General features: G+C 31.7%; 1 protein-coding gene across 1 annotated transcript in view; it reads left to right on the plus strand.

Moving 5' to 3' along the window:
* LOC140047001 (serine/threonine kinase-like domain-containing protein STKLD1) overlaps window positions 1-18,802 on the plus strand; it is a 30,187-nt gene that overhangs the window by 6,040 nt on the left and 5,345 nt on the right. Inside the window, exons 5-19 of the mRNA XM_072091798.1 lie at window positions 241-345; window positions 1,016-1,086; window positions 3,782-3,894; window positions 6,041-6,153; window positions 6,399-6,553; window positions 7,401-7,492; window positions 8,075-8,113; window positions 8,477-8,548; window positions 9,017-9,133; window positions 10,214-10,287; window positions 10,814-10,880; window positions 11,303-11,431; window positions 11,688-11,816; window positions 12,256-12,329; window positions 15,959-16,151. Coding sequence (XP_071947899.1) covers window positions 241-345; window positions 1,016-1,086; window positions 3,782-3,894; window positions 6,041-6,153; window positions 6,399-6,553; window positions 7,401-7,492; window positions 8,075-8,113; window positions 8,477-8,548; window positions 9,017-9,133; window positions 10,214-10,287; window positions 10,814-10,880; window positions 11,303-11,431; window positions 11,688-11,816; window positions 12,256-12,329; window positions 15,959-16,151 — 1,543 coding nt within the window. The remainder of the gene's footprint in view (window positions 1-240; window positions 346-1,015; window positions 1,087-3,781; window positions 3,895-6,040; window positions 6,154-6,398; window positions 6,554-7,400; window positions 7,493-8,074; window positions 8,114-8,476; window positions 8,549-9,016; window positions 9,134-10,213; window positions 10,288-10,813; window positions 10,881-11,302; window positions 11,432-11,687; window positions 11,817-12,255; window positions 12,330-15,958; window positions 16,152-18,802) is intronic.

Genomic DNA, 18,802 nt, shown 5'->3' on the forward strand with positions numbered 1-18,802 from the left:
ATGTTGACGTCATCCTTTGAAGTTTCCGTGCTCCTGCGAAATCTCCCTATTATTATGGAATTTATTCAAAAATAATGATTTTGCTTTTTAATCAAATTGTATAATACTCTCATTAAAATTTTCATTTTTGGCCTAATTCCACTAATATAATATATGGTATTTTAAGTAAAATTTGAATTTAGATTAATATTTTCATTTTACATTAATATTAAATTATTAAATATATATACATTTGTATAGGAATCCACTATGTATGTGTGTATTGTGATGGACTACTACAAGATGGGAGATCTGGACAGAGTTCTAAAACAAAAGCGAACAAAAGGAGAAAAAGTTGATGAACTGGTATGTACCATTTTGAGACACATTCAGAATGTTGGAAAAGGGCCTAAACAGACAGTATGCCCCACTCCCAATCTCTCCTTCAGAATCTCAACTTAAGCTCTGTCTACACTATAAAACCAGTTTTTACCAAGAAAAAGTGTGATGTGCCCAAATATGGTAGTGATATACCTAAATATGGTGAATGGTGATATGACATCATGTCCATATTATTAGCAGATCACATTGTTCTGTCAAATAAAGTTTGATAATGTAGAAACAGTATTAAACTTAAAAAGTAAAGCCAGGCTAGGCCCTTCTCTTACTCCAACCTTCGTGTGAAAAGAGTTTCTTTGTGCTACTAACAACAATCCTTTTGGTGGTGAAATTGAAAGTAGAACAGATAATCATACAGTGTTCTTTTCAAGAAAGTTTATTCAACTTTTCTTTAACGTTGACATATGATGACTAATGACTAAAACCCTCAAATGCTCATTAACAAAATATAATAGAAATGGCCAAATAAATACTCAAACTGTATATAATAATATTTCTTATAAATAATTTGCTCTACAATATTTCAATTTCGAACGTTTATTTTCTTTCTTCAACAGAATATAGTAACAAATTAAGAATACTGAATAATATGACTGAAAGACATGTATCAATATTATTATTTTCTTCACGATTTTAGATTCTAAAAAAGTGGTTTGGTCAGATGTTAGAAGCATTGGTGTTTGTACACAATAGGAAAGTTATTCACAGGTAAAATAGAAACAGTTTTCATTTTTTAATTTTGAATTTTGACCCTGTTTACCGTTTTTATAACCTAAAATGCCATACTTTTTATTTATTTATTTATAAACTTAATTTACATGGATCACATTTTCATTAAAAATAATGTTCTTACAAATGGTCCATGATTAAAGAAATGCATGCAAAATAGTGAATAGTCATAAGTTACAAAAACATTTTTTTTTTTTTTTTTTAGATTATAGAAAGACATTCAAGTACAATAACATTTAAAATACAGATACAGAATTAATAATACCATTACCATCAAATTCTAACCCTATTCAATATTCCCCTTGAAACTCCTCACGAATAATGATCCTAATGTCAGGTACCTTGGCCCATATTATTAACTCTCAAAGCAAAGAATATTTGTATATCATAAATTGCACTGGTGGTGAAGGGCTAGTGCTGCCCGAAAGCTCTGCTAATTTTTCTGCCTCTTTTACTTTATCGTTGTGATTTAGCTTTTTGCTTATTAGGTTATATGCATGATATGCGTATAACCTCTTGATTCTGTCAAAATCTTTATTTATTTATTTATTTATTTATTCTTTCCTTAGCACTATTTTGTCCGTGCATTATCTTGGCATCAGTTTAATCTAGCTAAGTCAATTTTTCAGAGTATATTCCTTATGGCCAGGAATCGATGTGGTTATATTTTCACGATGCGTAATCAAAAATTACGCGGTCTACGCGCGATTTTACGAAATCACGTTTGTAATCATATCTTCACAAGCGTGAATCACAATTAAACAAAATTTGGTACTCATAAATTTCAGGTCATATTTCATCATATGGCAATAAAATTACGTGCGTAGCGCATATAACGCTTGCGTACGCGCGCTTAAAATGTTCAAAATTGTCAAAATTTATTTTCGATGAAATTAGAGTACGTTTCAGGCAATTTTAAGCGTTTAAAAAATTGCCATGAGTGCGCACAATTTTGCACGCGCACTGCGCGTTAAACGTTAATGCGCACTCTTTTTGCCGGATTTCTGTTTTACAATCTTTCTTTAATAATATCATCATATTTGGTTCAGGTTTCAACTCGAAATTGCGTTATACGGGCACATCAAAAGTGACTGGCTACGCACGTATAAGTTAACAAAATGGTGAAAATATGCTAAATTTTAAAATTAATATATATCGTCAGAATGCAGGGGAACACCTATTTTTTATTTCATTTTCTTGAAGTGTATGTATCATATGTATGATTTATTATCAAATTAAGAGAACAAAACTTGATTAAGTCATCATTAATTGCATATTAAATTTAAAAAAAATAATTTCGACAATCAAACAAATTATGACATTTTCTTAGGCCAAAATAACAAACTTAACATTAACTTTCTTCCTTCCAAAGTTCATATATTAAAGTTAAAAGTATATAGTTTGACAGTGCATCATTTGTTTACATTTTAAAGATGTCATCATAGTAAAAAATTATAATTCATTGCGGTATGTAATAATCTATTTCCACCAAACTGGTTACTGCATAGTAAATACACGGAGGAATTTTTCTACAACTTTTAGTCAGTGGTGTATGGCTCGATGGTCTGTGCTTGTGTCTATGGCATTCAAGGTACCGAGATCGAGTCTCACCTTGGGAAACGAAATAAGATTTTTTTTTTATTATCCGTATTGTTTGTTCAAATTTATTTCTTAGTGTATAGATTATACACATGATTTATAATGAAATCTAGATAAAAATTAACTTATGTCTTTATTATTATGTAACAACAAATGTGGTTTATGACATTATACGCATATGGATCTTTGATCGGATTGTGATACCGGCTGTGGTGGTCGCGTCCTATCATATAATATAAATAATTAAAGATTCTGAGAAAATCAATCAATCAATATATCTTTTAAAAATTAATTATCTTTATTTAAATCAATGCATATAACCTATAATTCGTCATAGTGACGAATTAAATCTAGTTTTATTTTGTATCTCCATTGAGGAACCCACAGCATTGTCATTTATTCAGTAATTTGCATTTGAATTTATATTATACATTGTATATATATATATATATGTCAGACGAGATGTGATATTTTGTTAAAACAATCTCTTATCCCACAAAAACAACAGTACAGACCAATATATAATATAACCAATTATGAAATATGTATTTTATATTATTATGCATATTCTGTCTTGATCAAAGATCTTTATTACCAATACCTAGTTGTTTATTGAATACATAAAGCTCTGCCAATATGAATGCATAATTAATGTTATAAACCTGATACACTTTGTAGTATGATTTTCGGTTTACCTTGAAAGCTTGGTGCTCAGAAAGCAATCAATATACTAAAACAATTTCCTTCAAATTTACATTATAATAAGTATTATTTTTACTCTGAAATGTAATTCAACTGTAAATTACTTTTCATTAAGGCCCTTCTTAAGATGGAAACTATGGAAAAGTATATGTTAACAGAGAAGAAGATACGAAAATTCTGATAATTTGTATACTTTACATTTAACACCAATCCACTCATAGGGGGTGTGTTTCAAATGTAGTTTAAAACCTTCCCAATGCAATTCTGGTAATGTTGATATCCCATATGTACAGATGATTCCAATAGCACAAATACAAACTCTGTCTCTTATAGTATTACAAAAATAACTGAAATTTAATCCTTTTTTTTTTAGAGATTTGAAGCCTAGCAATATTTTTATCACATCGGACCTAAACATTTCTGTGGGTGATTTTGGAGTGGCTACAGTAATGGGTGATGCAAGGACCAGTGCCAGAACTACAGTTGGTTAGTTTTAAATTTTAATCTTTACCATTTTCTTTCATGATAGTATTCTGAATTCTTCTCAGACATGAATGATATGAACTTATTCTGTAAATGTCAATTACATTACATTTTGATTTTAAAATTGCCTAAAACTTCAAATTATAAATAGGAAGTCTAGTCTTGAGCTATAAAAATAGCACAAATACAGCATAAAGGCCCGTTTACACTAGGGCGATAACGATCGACGATAAAAAGATAAATATGCATTTTCCATACCTAAAACAAAAGAATTTTAACAAGTTTTCATCCTAGAACTATAGGATTATCATCTATGCTGCCTTTAATGAAAATAATAAATTTCCACACGTCCAATCAAATGACGTCATGATTAGTAAGAGCAATAATATCGTTACAATACAACGATTTTATTGTTTTATTGATCATGACGTCATTTGATTGAATTTTCAAAAATATTATTTTTATCAAATACAGCATACATGATTATCCTATAGTTCTAGAACAAAACTGTTCTAATTTCTTTCGTTTTATCCAAGAAAATGCATGTTTATCTATTTATCGTCGATCGTTATCGCCCTAGTGTAAATGGGCCTTTACTGCTACATTATTTAGTCCCCCAATCATTTATTATGGTGCCTAATATAAAATTAGTGTCTATACACAATCCAAGTGTGGAGCATTGATAGAATAAAGAACACCATCACTTAGACCACAATTTAAACAAATGTATTATTATTAATAAATCACACAAGATCCTGGAGCTATTGGTAAGTTGCATGCTCTAAATATGCTGATGCTTTATAATGATTTTTGTTAGTTCACTAGTCCAGTCACTATCAAGGTTATATGAGCAAATATGTATGTGGATTCTACTGTGTTTCTCTACTAGATGTTTTATTTGTTTGTGTAATTTTGTTTTGTGAACAATTTGAATTTGAACTTTTCTAAACACAACACTAATAGGCTTTTGCATAGTTGCTTATTTTGTTGTTGCTCTTTTGTCATACAAGTACTTTTTTTTAAATTAAATTAATTTTGTTAAACTAAATTTGTTGTAACTAGGGGGTGAGCTCGCTTCGTGACAATTTAGATATTATCTCTATGCTTTAAATAAAGTAATAAAAAAAAGCAAATATTTGTTTGCTATTTTCGGGATGAAACCAGCTTTCACAAAAGCACAATGTTAAACACATAAAATACATTTTATCACATATTTTAATTCGTTATTCTACATATCTTAAAGCTCAGGTACAGGCATGAATTTTAAATATATAAATTGGTTAATTGTACATAAATCTAATATTTGTAACAGAAATCAAGATGAAAAACCATGAATTTCCCCTAATATGGTGAAATACAAAATTTGGCAAAATTCTGCCAAAAAAAAACAGGAAGATTTTTTTTCAGTAGTTAGGTAGTTAACATAATGTAATAACATGTTTGGTGACCCCCTAGAAGGTGAAAAAAGATGGTGGATATACGGTGGATAATTTTTGCTATAGCATGAAAATAAAATTCTGAAGTTGAATAAAAATACCAGAAATGTAAAATTCAAGTTATATTACCTATATTTAGTCATCTGATAACATTTTTTACCACACCGTTTATATTTCATAGCTTTTTAAAATGCCTCTCTATTTTCAAAATTTGTGTACAAAAGAATAGAGATTTTACTGTGTAATTTGAACTATCCCCCCACTGATATGAAAGTGCTAATTTTCAAAACGCTCCTGTAACACAAATAAAATCCCAAAAGTTATGAAACATAGGGGAAACTATAGATTGATAATTATTGGAATGTATGATCAATAGAAATTTTTTGCCCGCACCTGGCCTTTAAATCATTTTTAAATATCTTTCATAAATATTTATTATCACTGTACAGTTTCTTTGCTACTGTGTAAATGGTAATTGCACTTAGGTTTAAACTATAAAATAATAATCATCAAAAAGACATAAAACAGGTTTTTTATTCAGTGTTTTTGTTCAGAAATGTCACACAGTTGAGGCTTGATATTTTTTTTCTTATACCACACGTACCACACTACATGCAACACTATACATATGGTGGCAGTATTTGAACTGTGTAGTGTTTAGTAAATGTTTGTTTTTGAAGGGAAGAATAATTGCTCATACTTTTATTTAATAGGTTCCATGATCTGGATGGCACCAGAGGTTCTGGAGAGACCTTATGATGAAAGGAGTGACGTGTGGTCATTGGGGTGTATTCTGCTTGAAATGGCGACATGTAAGAGTATGCAGGTAAAGAAGCTTTGATGTGTGCAGTTACTGCAGTAATTCGACTGAGTGACACATATTTTGTTGTTTATCTCTTTTGGTAGATATTTATGTCTACCACTTTTGAGTATTTATGAATAACATCCTTTCACCTTAATATTAATAATGAACTTAATGCATTTTAAATATTAATATTTCACATATTTTTTTTAATAAATAAGAGTTTTTATTATAAAATAATTAAAAATATTGTTTGATTTTTTTTGTAGGCTTCTGAAGTTCATTCATTAATGTTTGACATGAAGCAGAATAACCCACCATTGGAAGATGCATTAAAAGACATTGAGAAGGAGTATTCTGTGGACATCTGTCACTTGATTAGAACCATGCTGAGAAGAAACTTTCAACAAAGACCTACTGCCAAGTATGTAAACACACCATATATATGTAAATTAAGCTTAAGTCCGAGATAGGCGGACACAATACAAAAAATATCTCTTACTCAACATAGCTGCCTCAGATGTTCCACAATAGATTTGAATTAAATTGTTTCATATTTGTCTCTTGACCAGGACAAAACAAAGGGTTTTCTATCAAAATTTTTAGATTTCGTGGCTAGAACTACCATTGTTTTTAGAGTGTATTTCAATTTTATTATACAATTTGTGCTGAAATTGAAAATGTAAAATTCCTCATATTTACATTGATAATAAGATCAGTTTTATCTGCTAAATTTTTTCCTTCCATTGTTATCTTTGTTTGGCCTTTTTTGAAATATTTTATCTATACTGGCCGACCTCTTCAGTGAGGCTGGTCTCCCAGGGGGTCTAGTTATGATCAGTGGCTGTGATTTACTAGTACACCGGAGTAAACCATACTCGTCCCAAAAGATGTACTAGGAGCTAGTTGTGTACACTGGACCTTTGGTTTGTAGTCCTTATCTGAGAAGACTCGTTCTACCAGCAGAACCATAGAGCAAGTGAGCCTCGAACCCATGCCGATATTATGACTGCGTAACTATGGTTCCACTGTCTTAACCGCTCGGCCACTCACTCACGCTATATGGTCAGCTATATCTGATAGAGATAAAGTACTGTTCTGAGTAGGTGTCACTGCTGTCTATGTATAGCCTCATGTGTGTCGACCAAAAGGGAACAAACTAAAGGTTGTCCTGCTACACCTCTTCCGTCTATTGTCTTCTGGTATATTTCCTTTCTTATCTCATCCTGCTTTGCCTTTGACAACATTTGCCAATAATTTGTGTTTTACAGAGAACTTGTCAAGATACCATTTGTAAAGAACTGTTTAGCATTGAGCGGTTCAGAGTTAGCTGGTAAAAAGAAAGAAAAGCAGAAAAATTCAAGTAAGTATACTAAAGATATTTAATGTTAAATGTAGCGAAAGCATGAAGCATGAACAGAATATAAATGAGAGCTTCACTCGCCAACAGTACTAGATTAGAACCCCTTCTTTGGAACACCCATAATAAAGCTGTCTCATTTAAGTTTAGAGTTTACGATTTTAAATTTTTATTTATTTATTTTTTTTTTTTTTTCTGTTTATACGTTTATTTAAATATGGATGATATTTCCGAAATATAAAGAAATTGAATTGAATAGGTGTTTTACTGTAGTTGGTTACCACTAGAAATCTAAAGAGACATATTTCATCGTTATCTAATCTGCAAGCTGTACAATTTCAAACTTATTAAATCTTGTCAGTGCAGCTTAGGTGCCAATATAATTATGAACCACATAACTTGCTCAAGCACATTTAATTTACATATAATGCATTATATGTTTATTGCTATGCACAATAGACCACAAAACAATCAAGACAATGTAATAATAATAATATCTACTTATTGTTTCTCTGGTATATTTTATAAGTTTATCGTTAATATACAAAGAAGTTTAATTAGGCGTTTTGTTTTATGTTTATTCAGAGTCTCCAGACAAAGGAGCAGGAGTTCCCGAAACAATTAGTGAGTATTTTGTCAGTTCATGAACAAGCCACCCTATAGAAACTTTTTTTTTACAAAAGATGCTAATGAACTTATCGATGTGCGCTCATACAGGGGGCGCATGGGTTTATTCACGATCGAGTTTACGAATAACCTTTGGTACTGTGGGGCACGTATTTGGACGATTTTCAGAGATGAGGTGAGGGTATTTGGCATGTCATGGAGGGAGGTTTGTAGTCGATTCAGGTGGTTTGCTGTAAAAAGGAGAGGTTGACCTAAACTATAACCCCCTCCCTCCCCCCCCCCCCCACCTGGCTACAAGATACAGACCCTATTTACAGTTATGCTTTTCTGAACCTAACTTTTCTGTCTTTTATGTTTTAGAATTCATGAACGAAAATAAAGACAATGGAATTAGTATAGCCAATGCTTTGAAACACCTGAATACAATGAACAGTAAGTACAAAACTTGATTTTGTATATACTACATGTTCACACTTTTTGTCATCAAAATAGTGTGACAAAAAAAGTGCGATGTTGTAGTGATATGAATATATAGGCGCATTTTGTCACATAAAGTTTGATAGTGTATACAGAGCTTTAAGGAACACTTCAGTATCCAAGAAACCATCTCCTAAATAGAGGTTGGCCTGATTTTTAAAACATATTGCTGCTCATTAGCAGTATGGGCTAATCACAACCTTTGTCATTACTTTTTTTAAATGGATAATGGTGGTACAAAAAGCTTCATTTTCATTTATTAATGTTGTGTGGTATAGTTCGAGAATTTGTATAGTTTGAGGTTCACTTTAAACTCCAGATATGAGCGTGTGAGAGATACCCCAATCACAATAAAAGATCAAGCTGTGTTTTTATTTTCCTAATAAGACAATATTAATCTACTACTTTATTTAATGTTATCAGATCCTAAAATTGACGAGGCTAGCAGACAACTTGTAGTCCAGAGCATGAAAGATAACATGTCAGATGTAGCTGTACAGATAGAGGCATGTAAATTAATACTAACACTGGCTGCTGCATGTAAGTTCTAACAAAATAGATCAATGATTTTCACATACTATTTATTTCATTTTATTTTAATGTCCATCTTTAGATAGAATAACTTGTGAACTTTTTCATTAGAAAACTGATGTTTAAAGTAGTCCGTCAAAACAAGTTCCAATACATTGTATGTTGCTTGATGGTTAAAGTGCTTGCCTTCCAATCCCAGGGTTCAATTCTGACTTAGTGCCAAGGTTGTAACTCTTTTCAACTCCACTCCCTAAACCTCAGATGAGACTTTATAAGCATGATAAATTATAAAATAGTTTATCAATCCATGAAAAAACAACTAGAATATACAAGTTTTTTTATGGCACGATGGAAAATCCTTTCTTCCACTTGGACCTCATTTACTGATTTCTTATCATATCTTTACATATACAAGAATTATTGCTGAAAAGGTTATCAATAAATGTGCCAAATTTTGTTTATTAATCTTTGTATAAACATGGAATTGGCTGATGAATGGTCCCACGCTCTTTGTCCTCCCACTGAGTTCAAAGAAACAAGTCTCTAGGGTATACAGTTCATTAATTTTAGATTTTATCCAAATGTGAAACTAATTATTTTCTTTATACTTAAGACACCGTATACTATACTGTAGATTGTCATTAAACAGCTTTTTTAATTTTAAATGTAAATATGTATGTGTTTGTATGCTGTAGTATGTTTAAGCGGATATTAGCTCTTGAAGGCATTTGCAGCAATAAAGAAATTGAATTGAATTGAATTATCTATAATAGTATACTCTCCCAATGCCAGACTCTGTGAAAACCAGAAAAATGAATATTATACTTAACAATTTTGTAGACTAGAATTTCCTATCCTGCATGTATGTCTGTATTTCGTCAGCACTGTATCTTTTTGCAGCAAATCCACATGACCACACTGGTCTTCCAGTTGATCACCAGCTCAATCATTCTACCCTTTTGCAGTGTCCAGCAAAGTGTATAGCCTTTCTCTTTTTGGTAGGTCCCCATATAAATCCTTGTTAGTCATGTTTTTCCCCAATTTTGAATGCTCTTAAAGCCTTGTATTCACTCTTATTTTCTTTGACAGCTGATGTTGAAGAAGATACAGAGGATTACCTATTTTCATCTGAAGTCATATCTACTGTCAGTCTTGCAATGAGGGTAAGCTGGATATTTGGGTTTTCCTGGATTGTACTGTAGGAGTTTTAAGCTCTGTCTACACTTATCAAACTTTATGTGACAAAAAAATGTATTACTACCCTATTTGGGCACATCACACTTGATAGTGTAGACAGAGCTTTTTATGCAAGCTTTCTGGAGAAAACTTTAATAATTCTTTCTTTTCTTTCTTTCTTTCATTTATTTGGCATCTCAATACATAACATTAAAAATACATCAATAATATATATAATCACCTTAAATATTAAAATACATCAAAAAAGCAAATAAAAATGGTGGGATTAATGACGATGTAATGGGTTCCACCAAAACTACTGCATGACTGAGGACTAATGGGTTAGGATTAGGGCCCTTGAACATGCACCGATGCTATGGCTGTGGTTCGCAGTGGTCTTTATCCATTCGGCGACTTAATTTAAACACAATGCGTTATAAAAATTATACAGATATTCCTCAATGCATTATATACGTTGCTCAGTTTCTGAATATGATTCTTTTTCTTTTATAGTCACATGCAAGTTCCAATGTGTTGCAAGGTGTTGCCTGCTTGCTTTTAAAAACCTTAGCATTAAGTGGTATGTATTAACATTTGGTATTCATTATGGGTTACAATCAACAAACGCAAATGTAATTATAATCGTGCTAATTGCAACTGATGATATTTAATTTATACCCTCAATGGACCCACACCAGCCACCAGTGCAGTAGCTACCCAGATCAGCACCAGGAGACTATACTCTTTTTGAATAATGTATTTGTTTTAATGATGAGGCAAAAGAGTATACTGTAATATCTTGCATAAGGATACAATTGATATGACAAACACAGGCTTAAACCAATGCCTCTCGTATGCTACAACACCCAATATTCCCAGACGATCTTTTCAAATTATACCAGGCCTAACTTTACTTAACGTTGGTGATCTGATGTAAACTGATGTATTGCCATATAAATAAATAAATAATTATTGTTAATGAAAAAATATTTTTCATTTTAGAGGACGCTGCTGGAAAGATTGGTTTAGGAGGCGGAATTCAAGATATTTTATCAGCGATGCGATCGTTCCCCAGTGATGCAACTGTTGCTTCCAACTGCGCAAGTGCCCTTTCCTGCCTAACAATAAATGGTGAGGTTTTTGTTACAGTCCCAATAAGTGTAACCATTACACTCCTGAAACTCACTCATAGAAAACTAGTTTGACAAAAAAAAAGTGTGATATGCCCAAATATGGTAGTGATATGACATCATGTCCATATATGAGCACATCACATTGTCACATCAAGTTTGGTAGTGTAGACAGAGCTTTAGGCAAATCTTCTCGCTTATAAGTATATTTTTTTTATTTTACACAACACTACAATGGTATCATCCATTCATTTCAGATAAAAATTTAGAGATTATGCGAGAAGAGAAAGGAGTGATGGACTTGATGAATGCGATGCGGGAACATGGCGAATCAGCTTCGGTAATAGATTTTGCCTGCTCTGCTTTGTGGGGTCTATCGTTAGAAGGTATGTAATGTATTTTTTTATTTATTTATATTGGATGACCTCTTCAGTCATTATCAGTGACAGTGACTGTGTGTACTAGTACACCAGGGTAACCCCTTACTCATCTCGATAGCACTTTAAAGTGCACATAAGCTAGATGTGCACACTAGTCCTTATCCGAGATAACTTGTTCTACCACCAGAACCATGAAGCGAGTGAGCCTTGAACCCTTTATTTGCCGATGTTATGGCTATGGATTACGGTTCCATTGCCTTAATCGTTCAGCCACTCATTACGTACAGGTGTGGACGACACATACTACAACTTTCTTCTCCCCTAAGAGTGACATCATCATGTCCATATATGGGCACATCCAGTTTGATAGTGTAGTGATTTAAGTTTAACTCTTCATAGTTTGACTTTATCATCTTTATTTATATCCATTTATCTATATTTGCAGATGAGAACGTTGAAATGATGACTGACGGAGGAGCTGCTGACTTGCTGCTAGACGCTTTAAAAACACATAAAAAGGTATAGATTTAAATTTAAATAAATTAATCATATGATATCATAATTTTTATCATTGGTAGTAATTTTTGCAGTACACCGTATGATTCGATAAACAGATAATATCGGCATAGGTTGAAGGATCTTCTTGGCCATAATTCTGGTGGTAGAGCAAATCTTGTCTTAAAACTGGAGTTACAATAGCTGGCTTGTGGGCACTTTATTATTCTTTATACTGGGTAGCCTCTTCAATAAAAGACTGTTCTCCCAGAGGGCCCAGTGTATAGTATAGTACTATGATGAGTTTGTGTACAGTGGCTGTGTGTGAACTAGTACACCTTGTCTCTAAAGATGTACTAGGTTCTTTAAAGTGCACATGAACCAGATGTAACACAGGACCTACGAATTATAGTCCTTATCCGAGAAGAACCAGAACCATAGAACGAGTGAACCTTGAACCCTTGACGATGTTATGGGTACGTAAAACGGTTCCACTGTGCATCTTTTGAAAGAGCAGGAAGGTTGTTTCGGTGTGCTGGAACATTACATCCCTTGAAAAGGGATGGCTGAAGGAGAAGCTATCTCGAATCCATTACAGCCAATGACAAGATGACAAGATAATCTTAATAAGTGATTTAAAAAAGTAAAGAATTTCTCATTATTGTAGGCTACAACCATATTCTGCAGTGATGATGTGTTTATCCATAATGCATCATTGGTTTTATATAAAAACCAAACGTATCACTAGGCATACCTTTTTGCAACTGGTTGCTGAACTTCATTAGTAAGATTTTATAAGGTATTGACATTATCATTAGTGAATAGGTTGTTGACATGGTTAGCAGTGCACCATATCATCTACAGAAAAGCACACTGACGTACATTGAATGTAGGCTTTAACAATAGGCTTAGCTCGTAATTTTCTACATTGCGGTGTATTGATTTTATACAGATGAAGAATAAAAAGCTTATTGATTGGCTAGCAATAAACCTAAAAACCTACCAATCAAATTGCATGAATTTGTAAAAGTAAGTATTATTATAAAATGTATAACTAAAATAATATATAAATATAAATTCTCTATTTTCTAGAATCCAATTTAACTAATATTAAAACTAGTACTAGGGGAACACTTACCTGTGAAACTAACTAGGAGATTATGACTAACTCCTTTTTAAGTAACTTCCCGAAAAGGTCCTTCACAAACACAAATCAAATGCCAATGTTCCATTTTCATGACGCTCCACAAGGCTATGTGCCAATCAATGTGCATGTAGCTGTGTGAAAATGAAACATTTAATTGGAACAGGTGCGAAAGGTCTTTAAATTATGGGGCACTTTTTTTCTACTATATTCTTAAACAAATTAATAAAGAACTTTTGTTGAAAACATGCTAAAAAACCAAATGCAAAATGTATGCTTTTAAAAGAGATATTTAAAGTTGCTGCAGAGATATTTACCTCCAAGGAAGAATTGTGTCCAGCCTGAATACATATGATTAAAATAATTGCAATCAATTTTGCAAAAGTGTATTCAAATCAATAATCATATACAAGGTCTCAATTCCATTTTTATAGGTCTTCAATAAGATCTTTCGTTCATAAAAACATGCACAATAAAAATACATGCATTGAACAGCTGAATGAGATACAGTATTTAAATGTTGTTTTTCAATTCCGCAAAATACTGTGCCCTTGGTTTTATATAGTAACCTACCCAAGGTAACTGTAAATTTGTAAAAATAGAAACCCATAAAAGCATATCATAAATGTATGAATCCTATTTTTATCAATATGCTATTTAATTGTTGTTTAGATTCTTATATAGTTGATTAAATGTTATGTTATTTTTAGAATTTGTGTGGGAGGTATAAAGGCTGTCCATTAGGGAGAAAATCAGATTGTTATTACAGCAATTTTTAAGATAAATGATTGTCCTTTGGGTTATTGAATTGATAATCCTAATTTTTACTGAGAATTTGCATATTTCTTCTGGTTAGAAAATACTTTTGTACCAAAGATGCTGAAAATAATAATCGATAATAATAATTAATATGTCATACATAGTAGAGCTCCTTTAGAACACTGATATTAATGGGGTTCTTTTTCGAGGTTTTACTGTTTTGTGCGGACAAATAAATTTAAGATTTCATTTTGTGTGCAATAAAATAAAGTCCATCAATTTGTTATGTCATATCAGAGCAAACATAATAAGTCACACTAAAGCATGGTTCCCACTAGCGACGCAACACAAGGACGTAACGCAACGCAAGTGAATTGACCAATCACAAGCGATGGCTTATTCGCTTGTGATTGTTAACTGTTTATAACTTCGCTTGTCATTGGTTAAAACGCTTGCATTGCGTTACGTCCTTGCGTTACGTTCTAGTGGGAACCAAGCTTCAGGCTAAAAATACTATATTTGTTTTGATACAATTTGTAATCATATTATTTGATGTACACTTCAATATATTAATATTTGGTATTGAGCTCTATGTACATTTAACGTCAGCATTTTTGTCTCACTTGTTTGTACCGACGCATCTCTTTATATTAACCTTTACTTTAACATAACAATACTGAATCTGCTGAATGCTAGCAAGCGAATCCAACCAATTAACCGAGAGTTTTAATTCTCAAAAAAGAGATTTTATCGAGTGCTGTTAAGCAAGTTAATACCTACAAATGATTTACGTAGATAGAAATCTCCGCCGAGCATTCCGTAGTTGCCATGAAGATGTCAGTCATGTTAGTTTCAGGTTTTGCTTTTATTTACCGCGACTGCATGCTGACTAATCGTTAAGCCTCTGAAAGCAGTGATTTGAAAATTACTTTGTTTGGTTGAATCTTTTATATTGCGACACTCACTGTATCATCATCTTCGCACAGGTGTTTTTTGACCTTTAACCTTTATTTGTGTCTTCACTCATTTATTTTATTCAGTCTTGGCATTTAAGTAATTCTAACGATTTAAAAATCTATTTTTAGTAAAATATAAAGGTCAAACGCTCGACAATTTTTCACAAATTATTTACTTTAATTTTATAAAGATCAAATGGTTTACAATTGAGGGATGAAGTAAAATACATTAAATGTTTTATTGTAAATAAAAGCATGCTGTCAAATATTTTTTGGTTGTGCTTAATAAATTTTCTAGAACCATTTTAAAGTTTGAAATATATAATTTTTTTTTAATTTCAACTCTGAAAAATTATTTTATGTATTTTCATACAATTATCTTTAATCCCTTGTTTTTATAATATTGTTACAGAGTGTTGGTATTTTTTCATAGTGTTCTAATCTAGTCTTTGGAAAGCATAGTAGTACAGAAATAAAATTGTAATTTTTTACTGTGAATTACATACTTGGTACTATATTTCACAAACATTTATTGATTTCAATAATGGTAAAATGACAATAATATTTATAGTATAATTAAGACATTATTGAGAATCCTGTAAAAGAAGAAAACAAGTTTCTTGTCACATGCAGGATTCCATAGAAAAAGATAACAAGAACAACAAATAACTAAAAACTACTAAATTAATTATATTATGGATACTACTGTGAATGTAGCAAAGAATACTTTAAACACGTTTTAAAAATTACTCATTGCTAAAATTGTTTCCTTTCCTATTTTGTTCTTACTCCAGAATCCTGATGTAGCAAAAAATGGATGTATGGCTCTGGCAAGCTTAGTAGGGGAGTCTGAGGCATGTGCATATGCTATTCTGAATTCAGGGGAAGATGGCTTGGAGGTAATTTGTGACACGTACCGCAATCATAAAGACAACCCAGACGTAGTGGAGAACGTCGCTTGTTTTTTTATGGAGCTTTCAGAAATTGGTAAGTGATCTTATTGCAACTGTTTTAAGGTATTCACTCTAAGGCTCTGGCTACACTATCAAACAAAAAACATTTATGTGCCCATATATGGACATGATGATTTCATATCACTACCACTTTTGGGCATATCACTACCATATTTGAGAACATCACACTCTTTTTGTCAAACTAGCTTGATAGTGTAGACTAAGCATCTCAAGGCCTAAAACTAGCAGTCACTGTTGCTCACAAGCTTTATACTTTATTTGTGTATAAAATTATATATTTATTTTAGTTAAGATCATGGGACTGCTGACTCTTGTAGTTACAGTAATCGTATTACTGTAGCAGTCCCTGACCAATTCATCTTTGTACATTGTATATTATGTTTTGTTGGTCAAATAAATAAATGAAATGAAATGAAATATTCAAAATGTGTAGGTTATTCATAAACCATAGCGGAAGCAAATATCTTGTTTCTCACTTGTCAAAAAGTTTCTACACCTTGAATTAAAATTATATACTAAAAATGAATACATTCTTTTTCCCTATCTGTTAGGCGGATATTTGGAACTTGAAGATGCTATTTCTATTTTCTTTCTCTAAATTCACCCTTTTCTACACATTATAACTCTAACACGTAATTTATAGAAGACTTTGCTCTTAAAGTCATATAACTCTCAGTATTGTTATCTATATTCCTTGAAGATATATTTCATTCAATTTAGATTCTCCTAACAAAATATGATTTGTTATTGTTTCGGTAATTTGTAGATATAAATTGCTCCTTTTCAAAACATCTGTCAAGCTTCGTCCATTTATATCTTTGGCTGTATAAGGTTGACGCATGTTGACAATCTTATCAATGCCTGTACATCACTTTGGAATACAATTATCATGTGTTGCCAGGAAAGAGGAAATGCTTGAAAATGAAATAATAAGCTTTACATCTTCTATTTTAAGGATGACATCATATTCCTAGAAATTGTGTATTTCTGTCCTGTTGTGTTAGATCTCAACATATCATTTATGTTGGCTATTAACCGAATGATAATGTATTTCATTTTCTTTACATCCATATATGAGTAAAACTATAGTCATCTTCATTTTTCCAAGAAAATTATATTACTCAACAATTAGGTGTGTAACTCCAGTCATGGAGGTAACTTCCATGTTCCAACCAATGACTACTTAATAACTGATTAAAGTATAGTAATACAAATAATATGAATAACATAGATGATGACTTAAAATTTAAATCTTAAAAGAATTATTATATTACGCCTACAGTTTATATGTAAATGTTTAATTAAATTATAAATCAAATATATAGTACATAAATTTTCATTAAGACTAATAACAATTATGTGAAGCAACAACTTAATGAAATAAAATTATTTTTGATTTATATTAAAATAAGTTTTAAATATTAATATAATGTTAAACATTTCAAATTGATTGAATAATAGAATAAATACATTTTAAAACACATAGTGTTGAAATGAATGTTAGACATAACTGGTCTGAATTTTATTGATTGAATGTATTTTGATTCCTGAAGTCTAAAAGGAAAAACGAAAAAAGTTGAACTATATAAAATAACCATAGTTTAAAGTGGAGCTGTAGCTTGGTGCTTGCCTTTCAATCCCAAGGTCCAGGGTTCAATCCTGACCTAGTGTCAGGGTTGTTATTCACGCCTTTTCTTTCCCAAAGCCTCAAATGAGTTTATAAACTAATAATTATTATAGTATATCCGTACATCCTGTAATTGGCGTGTTAATTGCTGATGGATGTGTATGTAATTTTGTTAAAAAGTTGCACCATACCAATTGTGATATTCTTACTCTTCTACTACATAATATTTTGATTTTTTTTTTTCTTAATCACATGTCTTTGAAGTATTTGTATTGCTTTTATGTACATAGGTTAAAATTATTGATAGTCTGCATCTTAATTGGATATATTCTCTCAGGAGGTCATTTCTCAAAATAGCTATTAGAGTCATGGATGTTTGAGAGCTCATTAGCTACGTTGCTCAGTAAACATCCAGTAAATGTCAGCCGTGAATTAAAATTTAACTGGGGTAATATGCTCAGAATACAGTAGAGTTTGTACCCTAAAATAACAATTGGCAATGCTCCTTGTTCGGTTCCTGGCAAGTTATCATCACCTTAGTAAGGGTGTCACAACAAAAGGATTTTTCTGTATTGATTATGATAGAAAGAAATTTATCCAAATATAAATAATAAGCAATAAGCAAACATAATCTCCGTAGGATGATTGTATTTTCTTTTTCAAAGTTGCCCCAGCAAGTATCAGTTGTGCACTTCAGGAGGAGTTTTAGCAAATCAAGCAAAATACACCTCTCTTTATACACAATGGTTGATCTGCTCCTGCTGAGAATATAGACGTTTATGTTTGTGCTATAGTATTATAATATAATATAGAATTTAGAATAATTCCCCTTTAAGTTTGTGGTACACCACAAATACAGTATACAGTTCTAAAAAGGACTATTGAGTTTCTTGATGTTTTGATCAATATACTTTGATCGTCCTCAGGATTGAGAATGGTGCAAACCTTCAAACAATACAATTCCCCTTTAAGTTTAACTACTAAATTACGATTATAAATTATCTTCTTTATTAAATGTCTCTTAGATTTTATTGTCA

This window comes from Antedon mediterranea, chromosome 4, assembly GCF_964355755.1.
Source record: "Antedon mediterranea chromosome 4, ecAntMedi1.1, whole genome shotgun sequence".
Lineage (NCBI taxonomy): Eukaryota > Metazoa > Echinodermata > Crinoidea > Comatulida > Antedonidae > Antedon > Antedon mediterranea.